The sequence below is a fragment of the Chinchilla lanigera genome, unplaced genomic scaffold (genome assembly GCF_000276665.1).
Source record: "Chinchilla lanigera isolate Chin_1 unplaced genomic scaffold, ChiLan1.0 scaffold00001, whole genome shotgun sequence".
Taxonomy (NCBI): domain Eukaryota; kingdom Metazoa; phylum Chordata; class Mammalia; order Rodentia; family Chinchillidae; genus Chinchilla; species Chinchilla lanigera.
In genome coordinates, this window is record NW_004955402.1 from 32,197,124 (window position 1) to 32,213,166 (window position 16,043).

At 44.3% G+C, this 16,043-nt stretch overlaps 1 protein-coding gene across 6 annotated transcripts in view; it reads right to left on the minus strand.

Annotated features, from left to right (window-relative positions):
* Nucleotides 1–16,043, minus strand: part of St8sia5 (ST8 alpha-N-acetyl-neuraminide alpha-2,8-sialyltransferase 5) — a 66,772-nt gene that overhangs the window by 31,212 nt on the left and 19,517 nt on the right. For 4 of the 6 annotated variants that reach the window (XR_259076.2, XM_013510464.1, XM_005372877.2 and 1 more), the window contains exon 2: nucleotides 9,839–9,946. The exons of the other annotated variants lie outside the window; for them this stretch is intronic. Coding sequence is in view for 3 of the 4 variants with exons in the window: in XM_013510464.1 (XP_013365918.1) it covers nucleotides 9,839–9,946 (108 nt within the window). In the remaining variant the exon portion in view is untranslated. The remainder of the gene's footprint in view (nucleotides 1–9,838; nucleotides 9,947–16,043) is intronic. 6 annotated transcript variants of the gene reach the window in all.

Genomic DNA, 16,043 nt, shown 5'->3' on the forward strand with positions numbered 1-16,043 from the left:
GCCCAGCACACCCAGTGTGGCGGGGCCGAGGGGCAACTGGAGTCAGAGAGGCAGGTCACCCCAGTGACAGAGACTTGCAGAGTGTTTAAACAGGGAACAGCACAATCTGACGGAGAAGTGCGTGCAGGCTACCACAGGGACCAGAAAGGGAAAGGAGGAATCTACAGCAGTGTGAAGATGGGACATTGTACTAAGTGGACAGATGGTGATTGCTATGGTTTATATTTGGATGTCCCCTCAAAGACTGATGTGCTCAAAGACTTTTGAAAGGGGGCTGGATTACTTATAGCTAAATGTGAGGTTAGAAGGTGGGGCCTGGTAGAAAGAGGCGAGTCAGTGGGAGTGTGATCTGGAGAGGTGTAGCTCTTCTCAATTCCTCCCTCATCCCGCTCTGCTGAGCTCTCTGCAGAGCCTCCTGGATGCCATGACACGAGCAGCATTCCTCTCCCCAACCTCTTCCACTATGCTGCCAACATGCAAGGCCTGGAACCTCTAAAACATGAGCCCAAAGAACGCTTTTCTTCAAGTTGCAGGTGTCAGGTGCTGTGTCCCAGTGATGAGGAGAGTGACTAAGACTGTGACAGACCTCAGAAACAGGGATTAACTGGCAGGACATAACGATGCCCAAAAGAAAGAAACAAATCAATGGTAACTTCTCAGACTTTGGCTTGAATAAATAACTGAGTGATGAACCCAGTTATGAAAGTGGGAAGATGAACAGGTTTTGGGTGTGAGTGAAAAGGCAAGTGGCTATGGCAAGTTTGCTGTGAGCTTCAGATGTTCAAAAGGAGCTAATAGGCAGGAGTCAGATACAAACATCGGAGGCAGAACAGAACAGAAGGTGAGGCCAGAGACACACATTGCAGAGTCAAAGCACACGGTTCGTTATGGGATTTCGGAGAAGAGAGTAGACAGAGGGGTAAAGAGGTCTGAGCACAGGCCTGAGGCCAGCTCTCGGTTCAGATGGTGCAGGGGGAACTGGGAAGGAAGATGTGCAGGGGGCTTGGGGAGGATTACTGTGACATGGGAGGTCAAAAACTTCATGCTCAGATTATGCTACGACTGCTATTTTCTGACCATGTATCCTAGTGACACAATCAGAGACCGCCATAGGAACAGAGGACACACAAACTCCTGGGCTCCTAAACTGTTACTTGTTTTAAAAACAACATTTGTATTTTCTTCTGAGGAAAGAGGACTTAAAAGTGGTTTTTGCTTAATTAAAAACAGGAAATAGTGATTCTTTACTTGGGCTTACAGATGCCCAATAGGAACTAAAAACAGAACAAAGCTTGACCTTCATTACTTACCTTGAAACTCTGGGTCAGATCCTTGCTCAGTTCTGCATATAGGCAGGTTAATCATTAAGGGAGTATCTGTCTAAATTTGGCAAAACAAGGTTGATTAGCCCTAAATTTATATAACCTATCTCATCCCTTTTTAAGATGGGGGATACAAAATAAGAAATCTACAGGGACATTTAATCATGCCCAGAAGTCTCCAGCCACTGCCCTAAACCTACGGTCACCTTGGATTCCAGCAGAGCTTTGCCAAGACTGAGAAGACTACCCCATGCAGAAAAAAGCATCTCATAGAGACCAAACTGCTCCGTCAAGCAATAAAGAGACTTCTCGCCGTCTAATAAACTGAGAGCTGAGAACTGTGATAATGATCAGCCAGACCCTAGCCCACCTCAGCGAATCCATAAAACCTGATCCTGTCGTTTTGCTAATGGGCCAATCTGGTCCTCTTCATCAGAACTGTACCCCTTCAGCTTTTCAAGTGGAAACCCCCTCCCTATTGTCTCTTACTTCCTACCTCTGTCTCTAAATGTTCTTATACCTCACATTGATGCATCCTCAAATGCTTTGCGTGACAAGGGTAGATGAACCTACTCCAAGGAGAAGGGGTGTGTTATGGTTTGTACATTGTGTCAGCTTGAGGAGTCTAAAAGCTTAACTAAGTAACTCAGCAATTCTACACTCTGGGGTGAAAAGGACATGCCTTTACTGCTCTAGGATGTTGTTTGTTATGTCAATCTGAAAAGTTTAAAAGGTTAACTATCTGACTCACCAGGGAACCAGGGTCCTTACTTTGTATTTATCCTGAGCCTGTGCAAGAGGAGGGCACAGAGATGGTGTGGGTGTAAAGACTCCCCACCCCGGGTGGGTAGGCTACATACAATAAAAGGAAAATGAGGAACGACTGATTGCTGGTTCTTTGGAGGAGCTCCAGTCTTCACCTTCAACTTGGTCATCTCCTGGCTTCTGGCGAAGACTGTTGGGCTTCCGCCTGGGACTCTTTAGCCTTCTGCTGTAGGCTCTTCAGCCTTCATCGTAGATTTTTCAGCATTCAGTCACAGACCCATCAGCCTCCTGATACAGACTTGCACGGACACTGCAGTGAGCTCAAGGCCTTAGACAGGGCTCTTCAATCTGCAGCGTGCAGACACCCTCCACATGCGTGCTCATCCAATTCTGTGGCTGACCATTGTAAGCCAAACTTGTAATTTCTTATACATTTGTATATCTTGCATTATGTCTATCTGTTTCTCTAGTAAACCCTGACTGATACAGATTTTGGTACCACCATCCTCTCTTTGGGGGACCTCTTCAGACCCCATCCAGTGACACTATGAAGAGTTGTGAAGGCTGACTACACATGTGCAGAAGAGTGATTACTTCACCTCCACTCATCTCTCCTCACGCCTTAAATCACCTGCTTCTCTATCCCGTAAATATCTTCAAACCCTATTCTTGAGGAAGTAGATTTGAGACTTGGTCTCCTATCTTTACTCTTGGTCTCCTATCTTTACACATGGCCACCTTTCAAATAAATTCTCTTATGCAAAACTGGTAATTTCCAACCAACAGGACACGTGCACAGGCCCACGTGAAGAGTCAGTACTTATGACAAAAGCAGGCTACAAGTCCCTGAAAAGTAATCTAGGCAACTGACATCATCATGACCCACATGTCAGAGGTGTTATCCACAACAGAGCTGGGGGAGACTAATAATATATGGTGGCTAATATATGTGTGAACCCCAACATTAATGATTTTCAAAGTCAACTAGAAGCAAGTGAAGTTAGATGGTTCATTCAGGTTTTCTCTCAGTTTGAAGAAGGCAAGATCTTGAGAGGGAATGCTTCCTCAGGACAGTCCCCTGAGTCACGGGCAAAGCTGGGGCCACTGTCTACCCCAGCAGTGACCGAGTGAGGCAGGAGGGACCTGTGAGGATTTCACTTGTGTGGGGTATTTTAACCTAGGCACCCTCAGCCAGCTACAGAATATGTGGCCTCTGTTAGGTTAATGACCCAAGATTACACATAAAGAAAGTGAGGCACAGAAAGATTTACGTACGTGGTTATTTGCCCAGGGGATTCCACTGAGACTCAGTTACAGTCTGCAAAGTTCAGAAGGTCAAGGAGCTCACAAAGCAACATTACCTGAGGAGTCTCCCAGCACCAATCACTCCAATTCCACCAACAGCTTCATCTTCATAAAGCCCAAGCCACATCAGAAGCACAAGAGAAACAGGAAAGCTACCATTTTTCTCGTTTGTATGTTTTTCCAGCACCCAGTCCAGAACATCCTGTCAAACCTGACTCACTAAATCCTTAGTCCAGCTGGATGGAGCCCAAAAGCTCCATCTCACTCCCTACACCTTTCTTTTCCACAGAAGTGAAAACTGACCAGGATAGCTCACCCTATGTCAACCTGCATGGAGAAGGCAGGGCTGCAGCTGGACCCTCAACATCATGGCTGCCCCTGAAATTCCACCATGGAATCTGTAGCTACAGATCCCCCAAGGGCTCCTCTTAGAATGGCAGAATCCCCAGGAGCAGGCAGATGGAAGCATTTTCAGGAGTAACAATCAGAAAAGCACTAAGGCTCAGAAGCCAGAAAGATCCATTCTGAGGAATGGGGGACGGACAGGAAGGATGACACAGAAGATAAGAAGTAGGAAAGAGCTGGGGGAGGGGGAAGAGAGAACCTCAGGGTCATCCTGCCTGAGGCCCATGCTGGGGCTTTCACGGTGGAACAGGAGGAAATGTGCAGGGCAGTGACCTATTTAAGTCCATATGGCCTTTTTATTCTGGGCTAACTGCCAGGAGCCCAGGGCAGGAACAGAAGGTAAGCGAGGCCTTGGGATGAGAAAATGAGGAGTTTCACCCCATTTTGGATGATCTGTCCACAACCTAGCAAGGAGAGCACCTCTCCCATCTCCCATCAGTGTAGGACCCAAAGAACCACACTACACAGGGTGTGCTCTGGCTCCACCACCCACCACCCAAAAGTCACCTAGCCTTTCTGTAACATGGGGGTAATTATAACACCCATCTCAAAAGCTGGAGGATGAAGATAAAAAGTGATAATGCACCCAGCAAGCTCCTGGCACACAGTCCCTAGTGATGCAGGGATCTGGGGTGCCCTGGAGACCCCAGCAGAGTCTCACCCTCTCATAGAAGTGCCTGTGAGACCCACACTAAGCTCCCGACAACTCACCATCTGTGCGAGATAATTTATTACCTAATTATACACTGTCTTAAAACAATTAGGAAACAATTCACTACAGCATAAGAATAAAGTGCTGAACTGAATTCAGTCAAGTTCCTTCCAGCTCTACAGTATGACAGTACCAAACACCACACCACACAGGACTTGCTAGACACACATGAAAATCACAACCTCACTCTGCTTGCTTTTCTGTGGCCACAGCTCTCTCACATCATCATTTTGGAGCCTCTCTTTTCTTCTAGGGCTGTGGCCATCCTCACACTCTGACCCAGAAGCTTAGCAGTACAGGAATAATGTCCAGTACAGAATAATGTCCCAACCACAGACCAGATGAGGGCGGCAGCCTAGCCAGCTCTGCTCTAAACCTCAGACAGGAATCTTCCTGGGGTTGCTTGTCTTTTCCTCCCTTTGTCATCCTATCCCAGTGGTAAGACTGGACAGCCTAGGTTGGCCTAGAGTCCAGAAGAAGAGGGCAATGAAGTCAGGCTGCCTGGCCACCTGTGTGCTGGGCCTGGGGCTCACTGGTCCAGAGAGTGCTAGAGATGTATGGGACAGGTGATCCAGCACAGCTCCCCAAGGTGAGAGGTTCCTTGAAATTTGGGGCTACCCGAGTAAACAGAGAATATATGAGCACTTGCCAAAGAGTTTTCTGTGTTTGATTACAGAAGGCAGATATATCTTAGCATTAAAGGGAGTCAGGTGGGTTGGGCTGTCTGAATAGGCTCTAAGGAGGTGGGGCTGGAGGTACACTTTCGGAGCACAGGTCTAGGATGTGGAGCAGAATCCAGATGGAACAAGCTAAGTGAAGGTCTTTGACCTGTGGTTCTGAGCAGAGAGCTTGCTGTAGCTGCTGGGACAGGGTATGCAGTTGTCCTCAGCCCGTGAGTAGGTCTTTTCCCAAAACGTCCTGAGGTGGTTGATGCAACACTGCCCATCCTGCAGGACCTGGACCACCAAGAAGCAGCAGCCTCCCTCTGCCCCTGAACAGTGACTGAGAAGGCAGGAAGCAGGCCAAGTTGAGGGCCCAAAGCACTGAACTGGCCAAGGAGGACAAGTATTCTGCCTCACCCTCCACAACTGTTGGGCCCAGAGGTGGATTTCTCAATTATCACAGAATGAAGCATATAATCTGCCGTTTTTGCTCTCTCTACTTTCTCTTCCCCAGTGTTCTGGGGATTGAATATAGAATTTTGCACTAAGCTATGTATCCTGCCTTTTTATTTTTTATTTTGAGACAGAGTCTCAGTCACCAGGGTGGGCTCAAACTTGCAATCATCCTACCTCAGCTTTCCAGAGTGCGGGGATTACTGGGATGCACAACCACACTGGGTTTCATCTCTACTTTTCACACACCTCCTCCCCAACTTTCAGCCTCTCCTTTTCTACCCAGTTGCCCCATACCCTTAGACTATCCTGCCATCTAATCTTCTCAAGATAAATCATCTGATAATTCCAAATGGTGAATGTGTTTATGACTAATGGTTTCCCCTTTCTGGGGATAACTCCTCAAAGACAGTGCCAGGAGACAAGGTTGGATCCAAAGAAATATGTCTTTAAGAAGATTCTGGAACACTGAAACTGAAATGTGCTTTCTTACCAGTAGCTTTCAGTACTTCTCTGCTTAATTCATTCTTTTATTCAATCAACGAGCATCCACTACATGACAAGTGTCATACTAGGTGCTGGGAACTCAAAGATGAAGAAGCACCAACACTGCTGAGGAAGAGATGAAAGAATCAATTCATAATGTGAATGTGGCAACTATCTTCAAACACCTTCGTCCCTGTTCAAAGCACCCACTTAAGTAGAAACATCTGCTGATTAAAAATCATTCCTATCTTGAAGAAAATGTTCAAATGGGTAAGAAAACAAGAAAGGGGGAGGGAGAAAGAAAGGAAGGGAAAAGAAAAAAGAGAATAGGAAGAAAAAATGGAAACAGAGCATTTGTAATAAGGAGGGGAAGAGGGGTTGAAGGAAAGGGAGGGTATAGGGAAAAAAAGAAGACTAGAGATATATTATGTATAGGTATAAATTCCCTATGATGGGCTGGGCATGGTGGTGGATGCCTGTAAACCCAGCACTCAGGAGGCTGAGGCAGGAGGGTCATTGTGCGTTTGAGGCCAGTCTGGGCTACAAAGTGAGCTCATGGCCAGCCTGAACTGCATAGCCAGACCCTGTCTCAAAAAAGACAAAAAAAAAAAATTTCCCTATGATGAATGTGATCATTATGTATATTTAAAATGTACTGATAAAATTAATTTTTTTTAAAAAAAGAATGTATGTACAAATGGTTAAGCAAGATGGAAAATAATAATAAATACATGTTTCTCAAAATAATAGTCAATAGACATGCTTTTAAAAACGCCATTCCTGGGGCTGGGGATATAGCTCAGTGGTGTAAGCGCTTGCCTGGCAAGCACAAGGTCCTGAGTTTGATTCCCGGTACCCCCAAAAAAATAAATAAATAAAAAATAAAAACGCCATTCCTTTCTACTTATTAAAACAGTTCCTATAAAGGTGCTTATTGAATAGTACTTTGTAGACATAGACTTGAACTTGATAAAGCTACATGTGACTATACATTTTATAACTCATACATTTTCCCATTGAGTTGGATATCCCTGCCAGTCCTATGTATGTCCGTGAGATAATCTGACCACAGCAGTTATGAGCACTATAGGGCTGATTTACTTTGTGGTTCCACTTGAAGTGCTCCAGACTGATCACTGGGACCAACTCCTTCTACATTTGTTTCCCACTTGAGCATGCAGTGCATAAATCATTTGACTTTCTTAGCCCCTCTGTTTGCTTGGGTTATATTTGGTATTATTCCGACTTCCCTTCCAACCCTATTAATAATATATGATAACAGGTTGTATCACACTTCAACATACCACACAACCATAGATAGCAAAATATGGCATGTGCTGAATTATTCAATAGGTGAATAATTCCATGGAGAGCATTCCATATCCAGACGTGCCGAGTTGTTAACTGGGATGATGCACATAGCATCCTCATTTGGTCCTTCCCCACCCCTGTAAATCTGTTGCCAGGAGCTGCCCAAGCCATTTTAAAGAAAGCACAACCTGCTCACTTACCAAGGTAAAAAAACTCTCCCACTTACAGTTCAGTTCTGATTACATTAACCATTATCTCCCACACATGGGAACTGACTATAGCACCATACTTCTACATATGTGGCTGATTTTAGGGTCAACTGGAAATTGAGACTTGAAATTGGAATTGTCCCAGAGAAATCTGGTATATGTGATCATGGCACTTTTTCTGTGACTAAGGGAGTTCTTAATCAAATTGTGATTCTCCAAAAAGATGTCAACTCAGCTGGTAGTGACATTGGATAAGGGCACTGAAATTCCAAAAGCAAACTGACAGAGGCCAGCAGTGCCACTGACCTGAGAGAGTCCAAATGACAGGAAAAGAGGGTGGCCTGAATCATCAAGACAGGAGCAGTGGAAAATTCGGAGGAAGGGAGATGAGACAGAGGAGAAATGAGAACCAAGAAAGGCAGATACAAAGAAAGGGAGAGAAGAACAGGTAGAATGAGAATGGAAGAAAGTGAAAGGCAATACTAAGGAAGGGAAAGGAGAAGATGGTGGCAGCAGCAGGAGTTAGGGACAGCACCCATGCCGTAGCTTCAGCTGCTGACAGGGCTGTCAAGAAACAATCTCCCAGGGTCCTGCTCACTCCAGCATTTTCTAGCCAAAGCCTCTCAAGTATCCATCTCTTCCACGACGCTCCCGAGTGAGGCAGGCACCAGCTCACTTACCTGGCCCACCTCCCATCTGGGAAGGCCAGGACTCCTGCAGCCCACGTACAGGAAGAACTGTGGTCCGACAGACTAGCATCAGACCTTTGAGTCCCTGTCAAGGCATGTAGCCATCTCCATCCCCTCAGGCCTGTCTACGGGCACCTGCTCTCCTGGTTTCTGAAATTATAGCCACATATTTACCTTTTCAAAGCATTGAATAAAAGCATACTTATGGGGGAAGGTTATGGCTTATATCTAGATATCCCCCAAAAGCCACATGCAGTCATAGATAGGGAGTTTCAAAGGTGGCTGGATTAGGGTGTGTGAATGTGGATTAAAGGTGTGATTCTGGAATTAAGAGGGTGGATAATGGAAACCCCATACCAGGTTTGGGTGACATCAATCAATAGACCTACATCTTGGGTGGAATATAAGAGGAGAGAGGAAAGGCAGGGCTGCTGCTGCTTGGTGCTGCTGCTTTTCTATATCCTGCCTGCTTGTCACGGACTATTTCTCCTCTGCAATGCCCCTCTGCCATGCCACCCAGCCTTGGAACCAGCTGACTACAGACTGAAGCCTCTACAAACTCTGAGCTAAATAAATCTTCCCTCCTTTAGCTTGTGAATAGAAATAAGAAAAGTAATTAAGATGGGGGAGATGTCCTCAAAAACACATAACTCCTCCACAGGGCCAACTTCATGTTTAAGCATCAAAATTAAGTATGAAGAGGCCCAAGCCTCTCTCCCCAAGGATCTGATGTAAGAGTTAACCCACACTTAGAAACACAATAGCTTTTAAAGAACCAAATAGCTCAGTCAGCCCCTGGAAACCCTGGTATTCCATATCCACACCCAGCTCCAAGCAGAGAAGGAATCTTGCCTTGTCTACAAAAATTCCTTATAATCTTTTCCTGTAAACTTTGCCCTGCCTGAGAATATTCCATTTTTACTCAGTGAATAAATATCACTGAATTCCTGCTTCTGAGTTTGCAGAGTTCCCTCAGTGACCAATTCTAGCTACAATAGATCAAGAGGGAAAAACCGTGTGAACCATACCAATGAACATCACATCTCAGCGCCATATTGATGGACACAGTTCTGCTCCAACCAAGAGCAGATTCACTCAGATCTCGGCAGTGGACTTCAAAGGAACAAGGGACCCCTGCCTGGCAGTCATCCCCAATGCAATCCCCACATATCCCTACTCATGCTTGCTGTTGATGTGCAAAATCTCTGTTGCAGAACACAGCCTGTGTTCCCATCCCCAAATGGAGAATTGAGACTCAGGTCTCCCACCCCATTCTGCCCCAGAAGGGGCCACTGAGTCCCTACTTTGTTGAGGTTGGGTCCTATCCCTCATCCTTCATATCTACTCACCCTTCAAGTTAAAAGGACACAGGCAGACCCCAAAATAGAGTGAGCTGTGAGCCACTGGGCAAAGCCACTCCTCCCCTGTGGGCAGCTCTGAGGGTGGGCAAAAGTGCAAGAACTATAGTGTACCCACAGGACAGGCTCCTCCCTCCCTGGCCATTTGCTGGGGTCTGTACCTGGAGCTGGAGTCACTGCTGCTCTGCACTGCTGGGTCACCGGTGACATTAAAGGGCCCCGTCCAATTGGCCAGCTGGTCATCACTCTGCCAACCAAACTGGAGGTCTCTGGCAAAAAAACGAGGCAGTGTCGGTACACATGCTCATTTGTTGGGTTACGCCTGTCTACCAGAGAGCCACATCCTGTCATTTGGCCAAGAGACACAGAGCCTTGATCATACACTGGATGGACAAAATAGTGATGACTCTCACCATGAGTGTGATGATGGTAAACCATTTTGATGGCACCTCTGCTCTCCTACATCCAACCTTTCACTTCATTTTTAGAGACAGGGTTAGGATCACACATTTTATATGCAGGAAAACTGAGGCTTAGTGAGATTAATGTCACAGGGCTTTTGTATCTCCTATATGGTGCTGTACCTCTATGGTGCATTGTATCTCCTACATGGTGCTGTACCTCTAGAGACTTAAACCATAAGAACTCTAGTCTCCAGCACTTTGACCTCCTTGGAGGTCAGATACTTTTCAAATATTTGAATGAAACTGTCAGTTTTCTGATGTATAAGGATACTATTCATAGTTTAAAATGATGGCTCAACACGTTTATGTCCGCTCCCTCTCCAAACCTGACAAAAATGGCAGCAAAGTAATAAAGAAAGACAAGAGCATGGAGAGAAGGTGACAGAAGGGGATAGCAACAACATTTTTGGAAGACAATATGCATATGGGTAATTGATTTAGGTCATAAAGAGTGGGATCCAAACAACCTACAAGAAGCACGTCTATTCACGGTGCACAATGCCCGAGAGGTTTGGGAATGCAAGTGTGGTGCGGCAAGGCAGAATAAAGGTCACAGGACTGTGGCAAGAGTACAGGAGCACTTAGACACCACCCTCCAAAGCATATACCTATATCCAGTCCAGATACCCATCCCAAACTCAAGCGGCCTAGCCACTGCACCTGCCCACTCCACAGATGGCAGCAGATTTGCTCCCTGGGGATGCTGGACCATAAAAGTTCTTCATTGTTGTCTTCACATGTGCATCCTCCACACTGAACACAGCTGTGACACCTGATGACCTGCTTACTGAATGTACCTGGGGTCTCCATGCTGGGACTGCCCATCCTGCCCATCCTAGGTCTAGCTAGGGAAACTGAAGTTCAAAGAAAATGGCTAGGAAGACAAGGGCTGGTACCCACTTGAATACTGTGCAATAGGCTTTCTCACCTGGCACTGTGGACACCTGGGACTGGAGGGCTCTTGTTGGGGGCCCATCCTGTGCACTGTAGGATGTTGTACAACATCCCCCGTATCTGCTACTAGATGTCAGCAGCACCAAACCCCAACCTCCTGCATGACAATCAAAAATATCTCCAGGCATTGCCAAATGTCCCCTGGGGGCAAATCACCTTGGCTGAGAACCTTTATCATACAATAATGCGCAGCAGAAGGAACTTTCTCATGACTGGCTGACCCTCAAACACAAATGGGCTACTAGATACCACTGGCGGGGGCGCGGGGGGTGAAGAAAGCTTGAACTTGAAAGTCAGAGAACAAAACAAATTTTAAAAAAAGAAACTCACATGGAAAGAGACATACAAATTTTATTAAACTTTTAATAATAAACAACCTCTCAGCTAGGGGAGTGACATAGCAGATGATTTGGGGAGCTGATCCATCCACATCTCCAATAATGAGTTGATTCCCTTCGTTGAGTCTCTGCTCCTCTCATGGCCTATCTTCTCATCTTTGAAGTAAGGGAACTGTCCCGGATGTCACCAATCTCCTTGACTGTAAGTGTCTCAGAGCTGAGCCATCCGTCTCTCTCATGTCTTGCCCGCTTCACATGTGGGCAGTGGCTCAGGTTCCCAGGCAGATCCTGGTGCTAGTGAAGAGATGTATACATGAGATGCTCAGCCCATGTTTTGCTGACTGGCTGCCGGTTCCTTTTTCATCTTCTCAAGTCTCCATAGTGGAGGGGAGTTTGGCCTGGCAGAGGAATGAAACTGGCAGAACATAACCTGAGACCAAGGCGAAATGCCCACCCAGTTCTCAGCATACACAGAAAACAGCCACACTCCACATTGGTCTGATTCAATAGTTATTCATTTATTTACTTATTGTGGTGGATAACTTTCAGTATTTAAGAGATCAGAGTGGTATTCCTTGGAGCATCTGGATTTGGTTTACTCAGAAGAGAAACCTTGGTGGAACTCTATGAACTGAGCTCCTTACACACGCAATCTTGATTTGTACCATAGCCCATGCATAAAGTCTCATTAACTGTATTTATACATCATGAAATATACAGCTCAAAGAGGTTTGGTGACTTTCTTAAGATCACAACAAGGCTAACAAGTGATCAAGCTAAGATTTAAACTTAGGACATTCTGATTCTGAAAAGTTTTATTCCTAAAGAAAAAAAAAAAAACAAAAAAAAAACCTACCTTTACACCCAAAACAAAAAGAGTAATTTCCACCAGAGATTTTGCAAATTAACTGCTTTGGAAACATATTCAAGTGAGTTTCAAGACCAATAGTTTATAGTTTATAAAACTCACAATCTCCTTAAAAATAACCTAGACAGTAAGAATTTTCTCCATTGAATGCACAAAAGGTCAGCTAGGCACGCTGCATTCTCCCACCCATGGGTGACAGTCTCTCACTGGGTAAGAAGACATTAATTACAATCTTTGAGCAAGAAATATGATGACATAGAAACATGCTCATTATAAATTAAATTTTTAAAAACAGATTATAAAAGAAGATATGCAGAAATTCTAATTTTATAAGGTTCTACATTGTAAAGCTGATCACCTTTATAGTTGGAATTAAAGCTTATTCTTTTTGCGGGGGTTAGCAGTGTTTTCTGATTCAACTAAAAATGACTGTGCCACTTCAGCATTCTTCCAGGAAGAAGACCACCAATACATTTGGGTCCTTGAACCTCCAGAAATGTGAGCTAAATACTCCTCTTTTCTTTACAGTTATTAGTCTCAGGTATTTCATTACAATGACACACACAGACTAATGTAACCCTTGACCTAAGGATATAAATAGCCCATAAAAGTAGACATATGAAGACTGACAAACATATAAAAGTTTGCATCTAATACTATACCATCTTAAATGCATTTAACTAAATGCTTACTTCCAGAAAAGACAATGAGGTGATTGGTGGATAAGATGAGAAGGAATATCTTTCCATTTACACATCCTTTGGTATGTTTTTAATCTTATGCATGTATCACCTTTTCCAAAAATAAACATGAGTACATTTTGGTGTGTGTTTAATCTCACTAGTAACCAAAAACATACAAATGAAAATAATACAATATTTTTAATCTATCAAATTGATAAAGTATATGTAATATTAACATTAGGCCTGGTTACTGCTATCACTTTTGGGGAAGAAAATTTAAAAATATGTATCAAGGTTTAATAATGTTTATAATTTTGATGCCCCTTCCAGGATCATATCCTCAGGAAATGATCAAAATCACAAAGAGGTTAAACCAGATAGACAATGTTTTGAACCTTTTGTTAACCAGGAAACCTTGTAAATACCCACAACTTGAAAAAAAAAAAAAAAAAAGGCTGGAGACTGGTGTTAAAACTGATGGGTGGCCATGTGGCCATAAAAATATCATATCTATGAAGAGGTTTTAAATGACATGGGGAAACTTAATTTCCTTCATCAAGCCTCAACCTCTAAAAGTTCCACCACCTTTCAATAATGTCACAGGCCAGGGGCCAAGCCTTCAAGACGTAGACCTTGGGGAACATTTCGGATCCAAACTATAATATGAAGTATGTGTCACAAATGTGTAACTATTTGAGGACTAGTTGATTATCTTGAGAAAATGTTTACATCAGATAGTTTACATCTTTTGACCATATAAAAGGATGAGATTTCTTTCTACAATCTTAGCAGATTGCCTATAATTAAAATCACATTGATTTAATGCTTCTTTGATAATAAAAGTATTCTTTTCTCTTGTTTTCTTCCTTTACAGAAGAAGAGGAGGAAGATGAAGAAAGGAAGCAAAGAGGAAAGGGAAGAAGCCACCCTTCAGTAGCTCTTTTGATATTGCCCAAACAGGAGGATGGCAATGATGATGACAGCTGATATTCGCACCCAAAAAAAGGGAGGGAGAGAGAAATAAAGCAGGGGTAGTTTTTTCACTCCAAGACTTAGGAGGTGGAACTTTCTTCTAACCATTGCCACTGAAACCCCCAAGAAGCCAGCAATCTGCTGCAAGGGTCACCTAGTCCCTTCTCCTTTTACCTCATCAGGAGAGCCCTAGCACAGGTAGAAGACAGGGACTCCAAGGATCAGCATCCAAAAGTGGCTGCAGTAGTCAAACTGAAAGCCCTTCCCAACTCAATCTTGGCCAAGACCAAAGCCAAATCCACGCATTTTCCCACGGTCAACCCAGTCTCAAGCCAGTGGGCTACCCAAGAATAGAGCAGTCACCTCCTGAGGAATCTCATCCTGGCCATGACAGAGCCACTCATTCTAGAAAAGTAATCTCTAAAGTTAAGTGTTGTCTTAGTTACTTTTCCTGTTACTGAGACAAAATATCCGAAGCCCAAAGTTAAGGAAAGAAAGGTTTATTTAGCTCAGTTTATAGAGGTTTTGGTCCATAATTGGCTGGCTCCAAGGCAGAGAGGCTTGGCAGAGGAGAACAGTTTATGGCGGGCAGAATGTAGCAAAGCAACAAGGGACCTTAACAGCATCTTCCTGCCATTTTTATATTGTATCTAGGTTGCTGGGATTAGGGTGGTGCTAAACCAATCAATGGACCGATTTAGTAATCATACACCTTTAATTCCAGCATCACACAGTCTAGATCCAACCACCTCTGAAAAAGCCCCACCTATGACCAAATGAGCCTTAAGGGGACATCTAGATCCAAATAATAACAAGTGTGGCCCCATAAAGGCCCTACTTTTCTTTGCTGAGCCCCCATCTCCATTCTCCTTGGACCTTTTGGCATGTAACATGTTCTGGCTAAAAAATCCAATAAAACTGCAACTGTGCGTTAATATCTTATGTTCCCACAGAGCCCTTCACTTCTACTAGGGAGCCAGCTCAAGACTGGGGAGCAAGGACTAGGGGCATGGCTCGGTGGTAGAGTGCTTGGCTAGTATGTATAAGGCCCTGTGTTTAATCTCCAGTGTAGAGTGTGTGTGTTGGGGGAGGGACAGGAGGTAGACAGAGAATGAATGAAGCAAAGGCAACATGGGCTGGGGAGTACACTCTCTGCCTGATATGTGGCAAGATAGGCCTGAGGTACCAATTCTTTCATTTTCCCAAAAGATGCTGGGAAGCTAGACTTTTATTTTTAATTTCCCAACTTTTATATGTTGTCAATTAATTCAAACATGAAACACTGTGCAGACCAAACAGGCCATGCTGAAGACTAAGACCACTTGCTGATAGCCCCTGACTTTCCTCATCTTGCTCCTTCCTGACTCCAGTCCTGCGTGGGAGGCAAAGTGAACATCATATTTCACAGCAGTGGAAATTGAGGGATACTATAGGAGGTGAACTCCTAGCCAGCAGGTTGCCAAGATGGGTTTGGAACTCAGAAGTCCAATCAGTTTGGTTCTCCAACCACCAAAGTTGTGGGCCCTGTCCCAGAAATCAGTTTCACTAAGGGTTCTGGGTCAGCAACCCACAGCCTCTTAGCCTCACACACAATAGATTTGCTCACTAGGGTGACAGGTACCCACTTGGAAGCCCAGGTGAGTGTGATTCTGAAGCCGTGTCTGTAACCACCCATTTCCCTCCCATTTGACAGAACATTGAATAGAAATGCAAATGACTTAGCTCATCATTGCTATGAGGATAACTTTGAATAAACCTTATATGAAAAAAATAATAATAAAAGAAGAAAATCATTCATAAAAATCAGTACTTAACTTTTGTGGGAGAATAAGCTATAGAATTATTAATTTACTTTTCCCTCCCCCACAGATTGCCTTTTTTTATCTTCTTACTTTAGGGCCATCTGGGTAATGGGGGCTGAAAGACTTCAAAGGTCACCAAAGAAATTATGCTAGACTATCTTGGAGGGAAGTCAAAGATGGGTTATCTTGGGCTTGGTAGAGGTGCAGACTACAGCCCAGGGAAAGATTTCTCAAAACCAGGAAGCCCATAAGAATGGTTTTATGTCTTCTTTCCATACCTCCTTT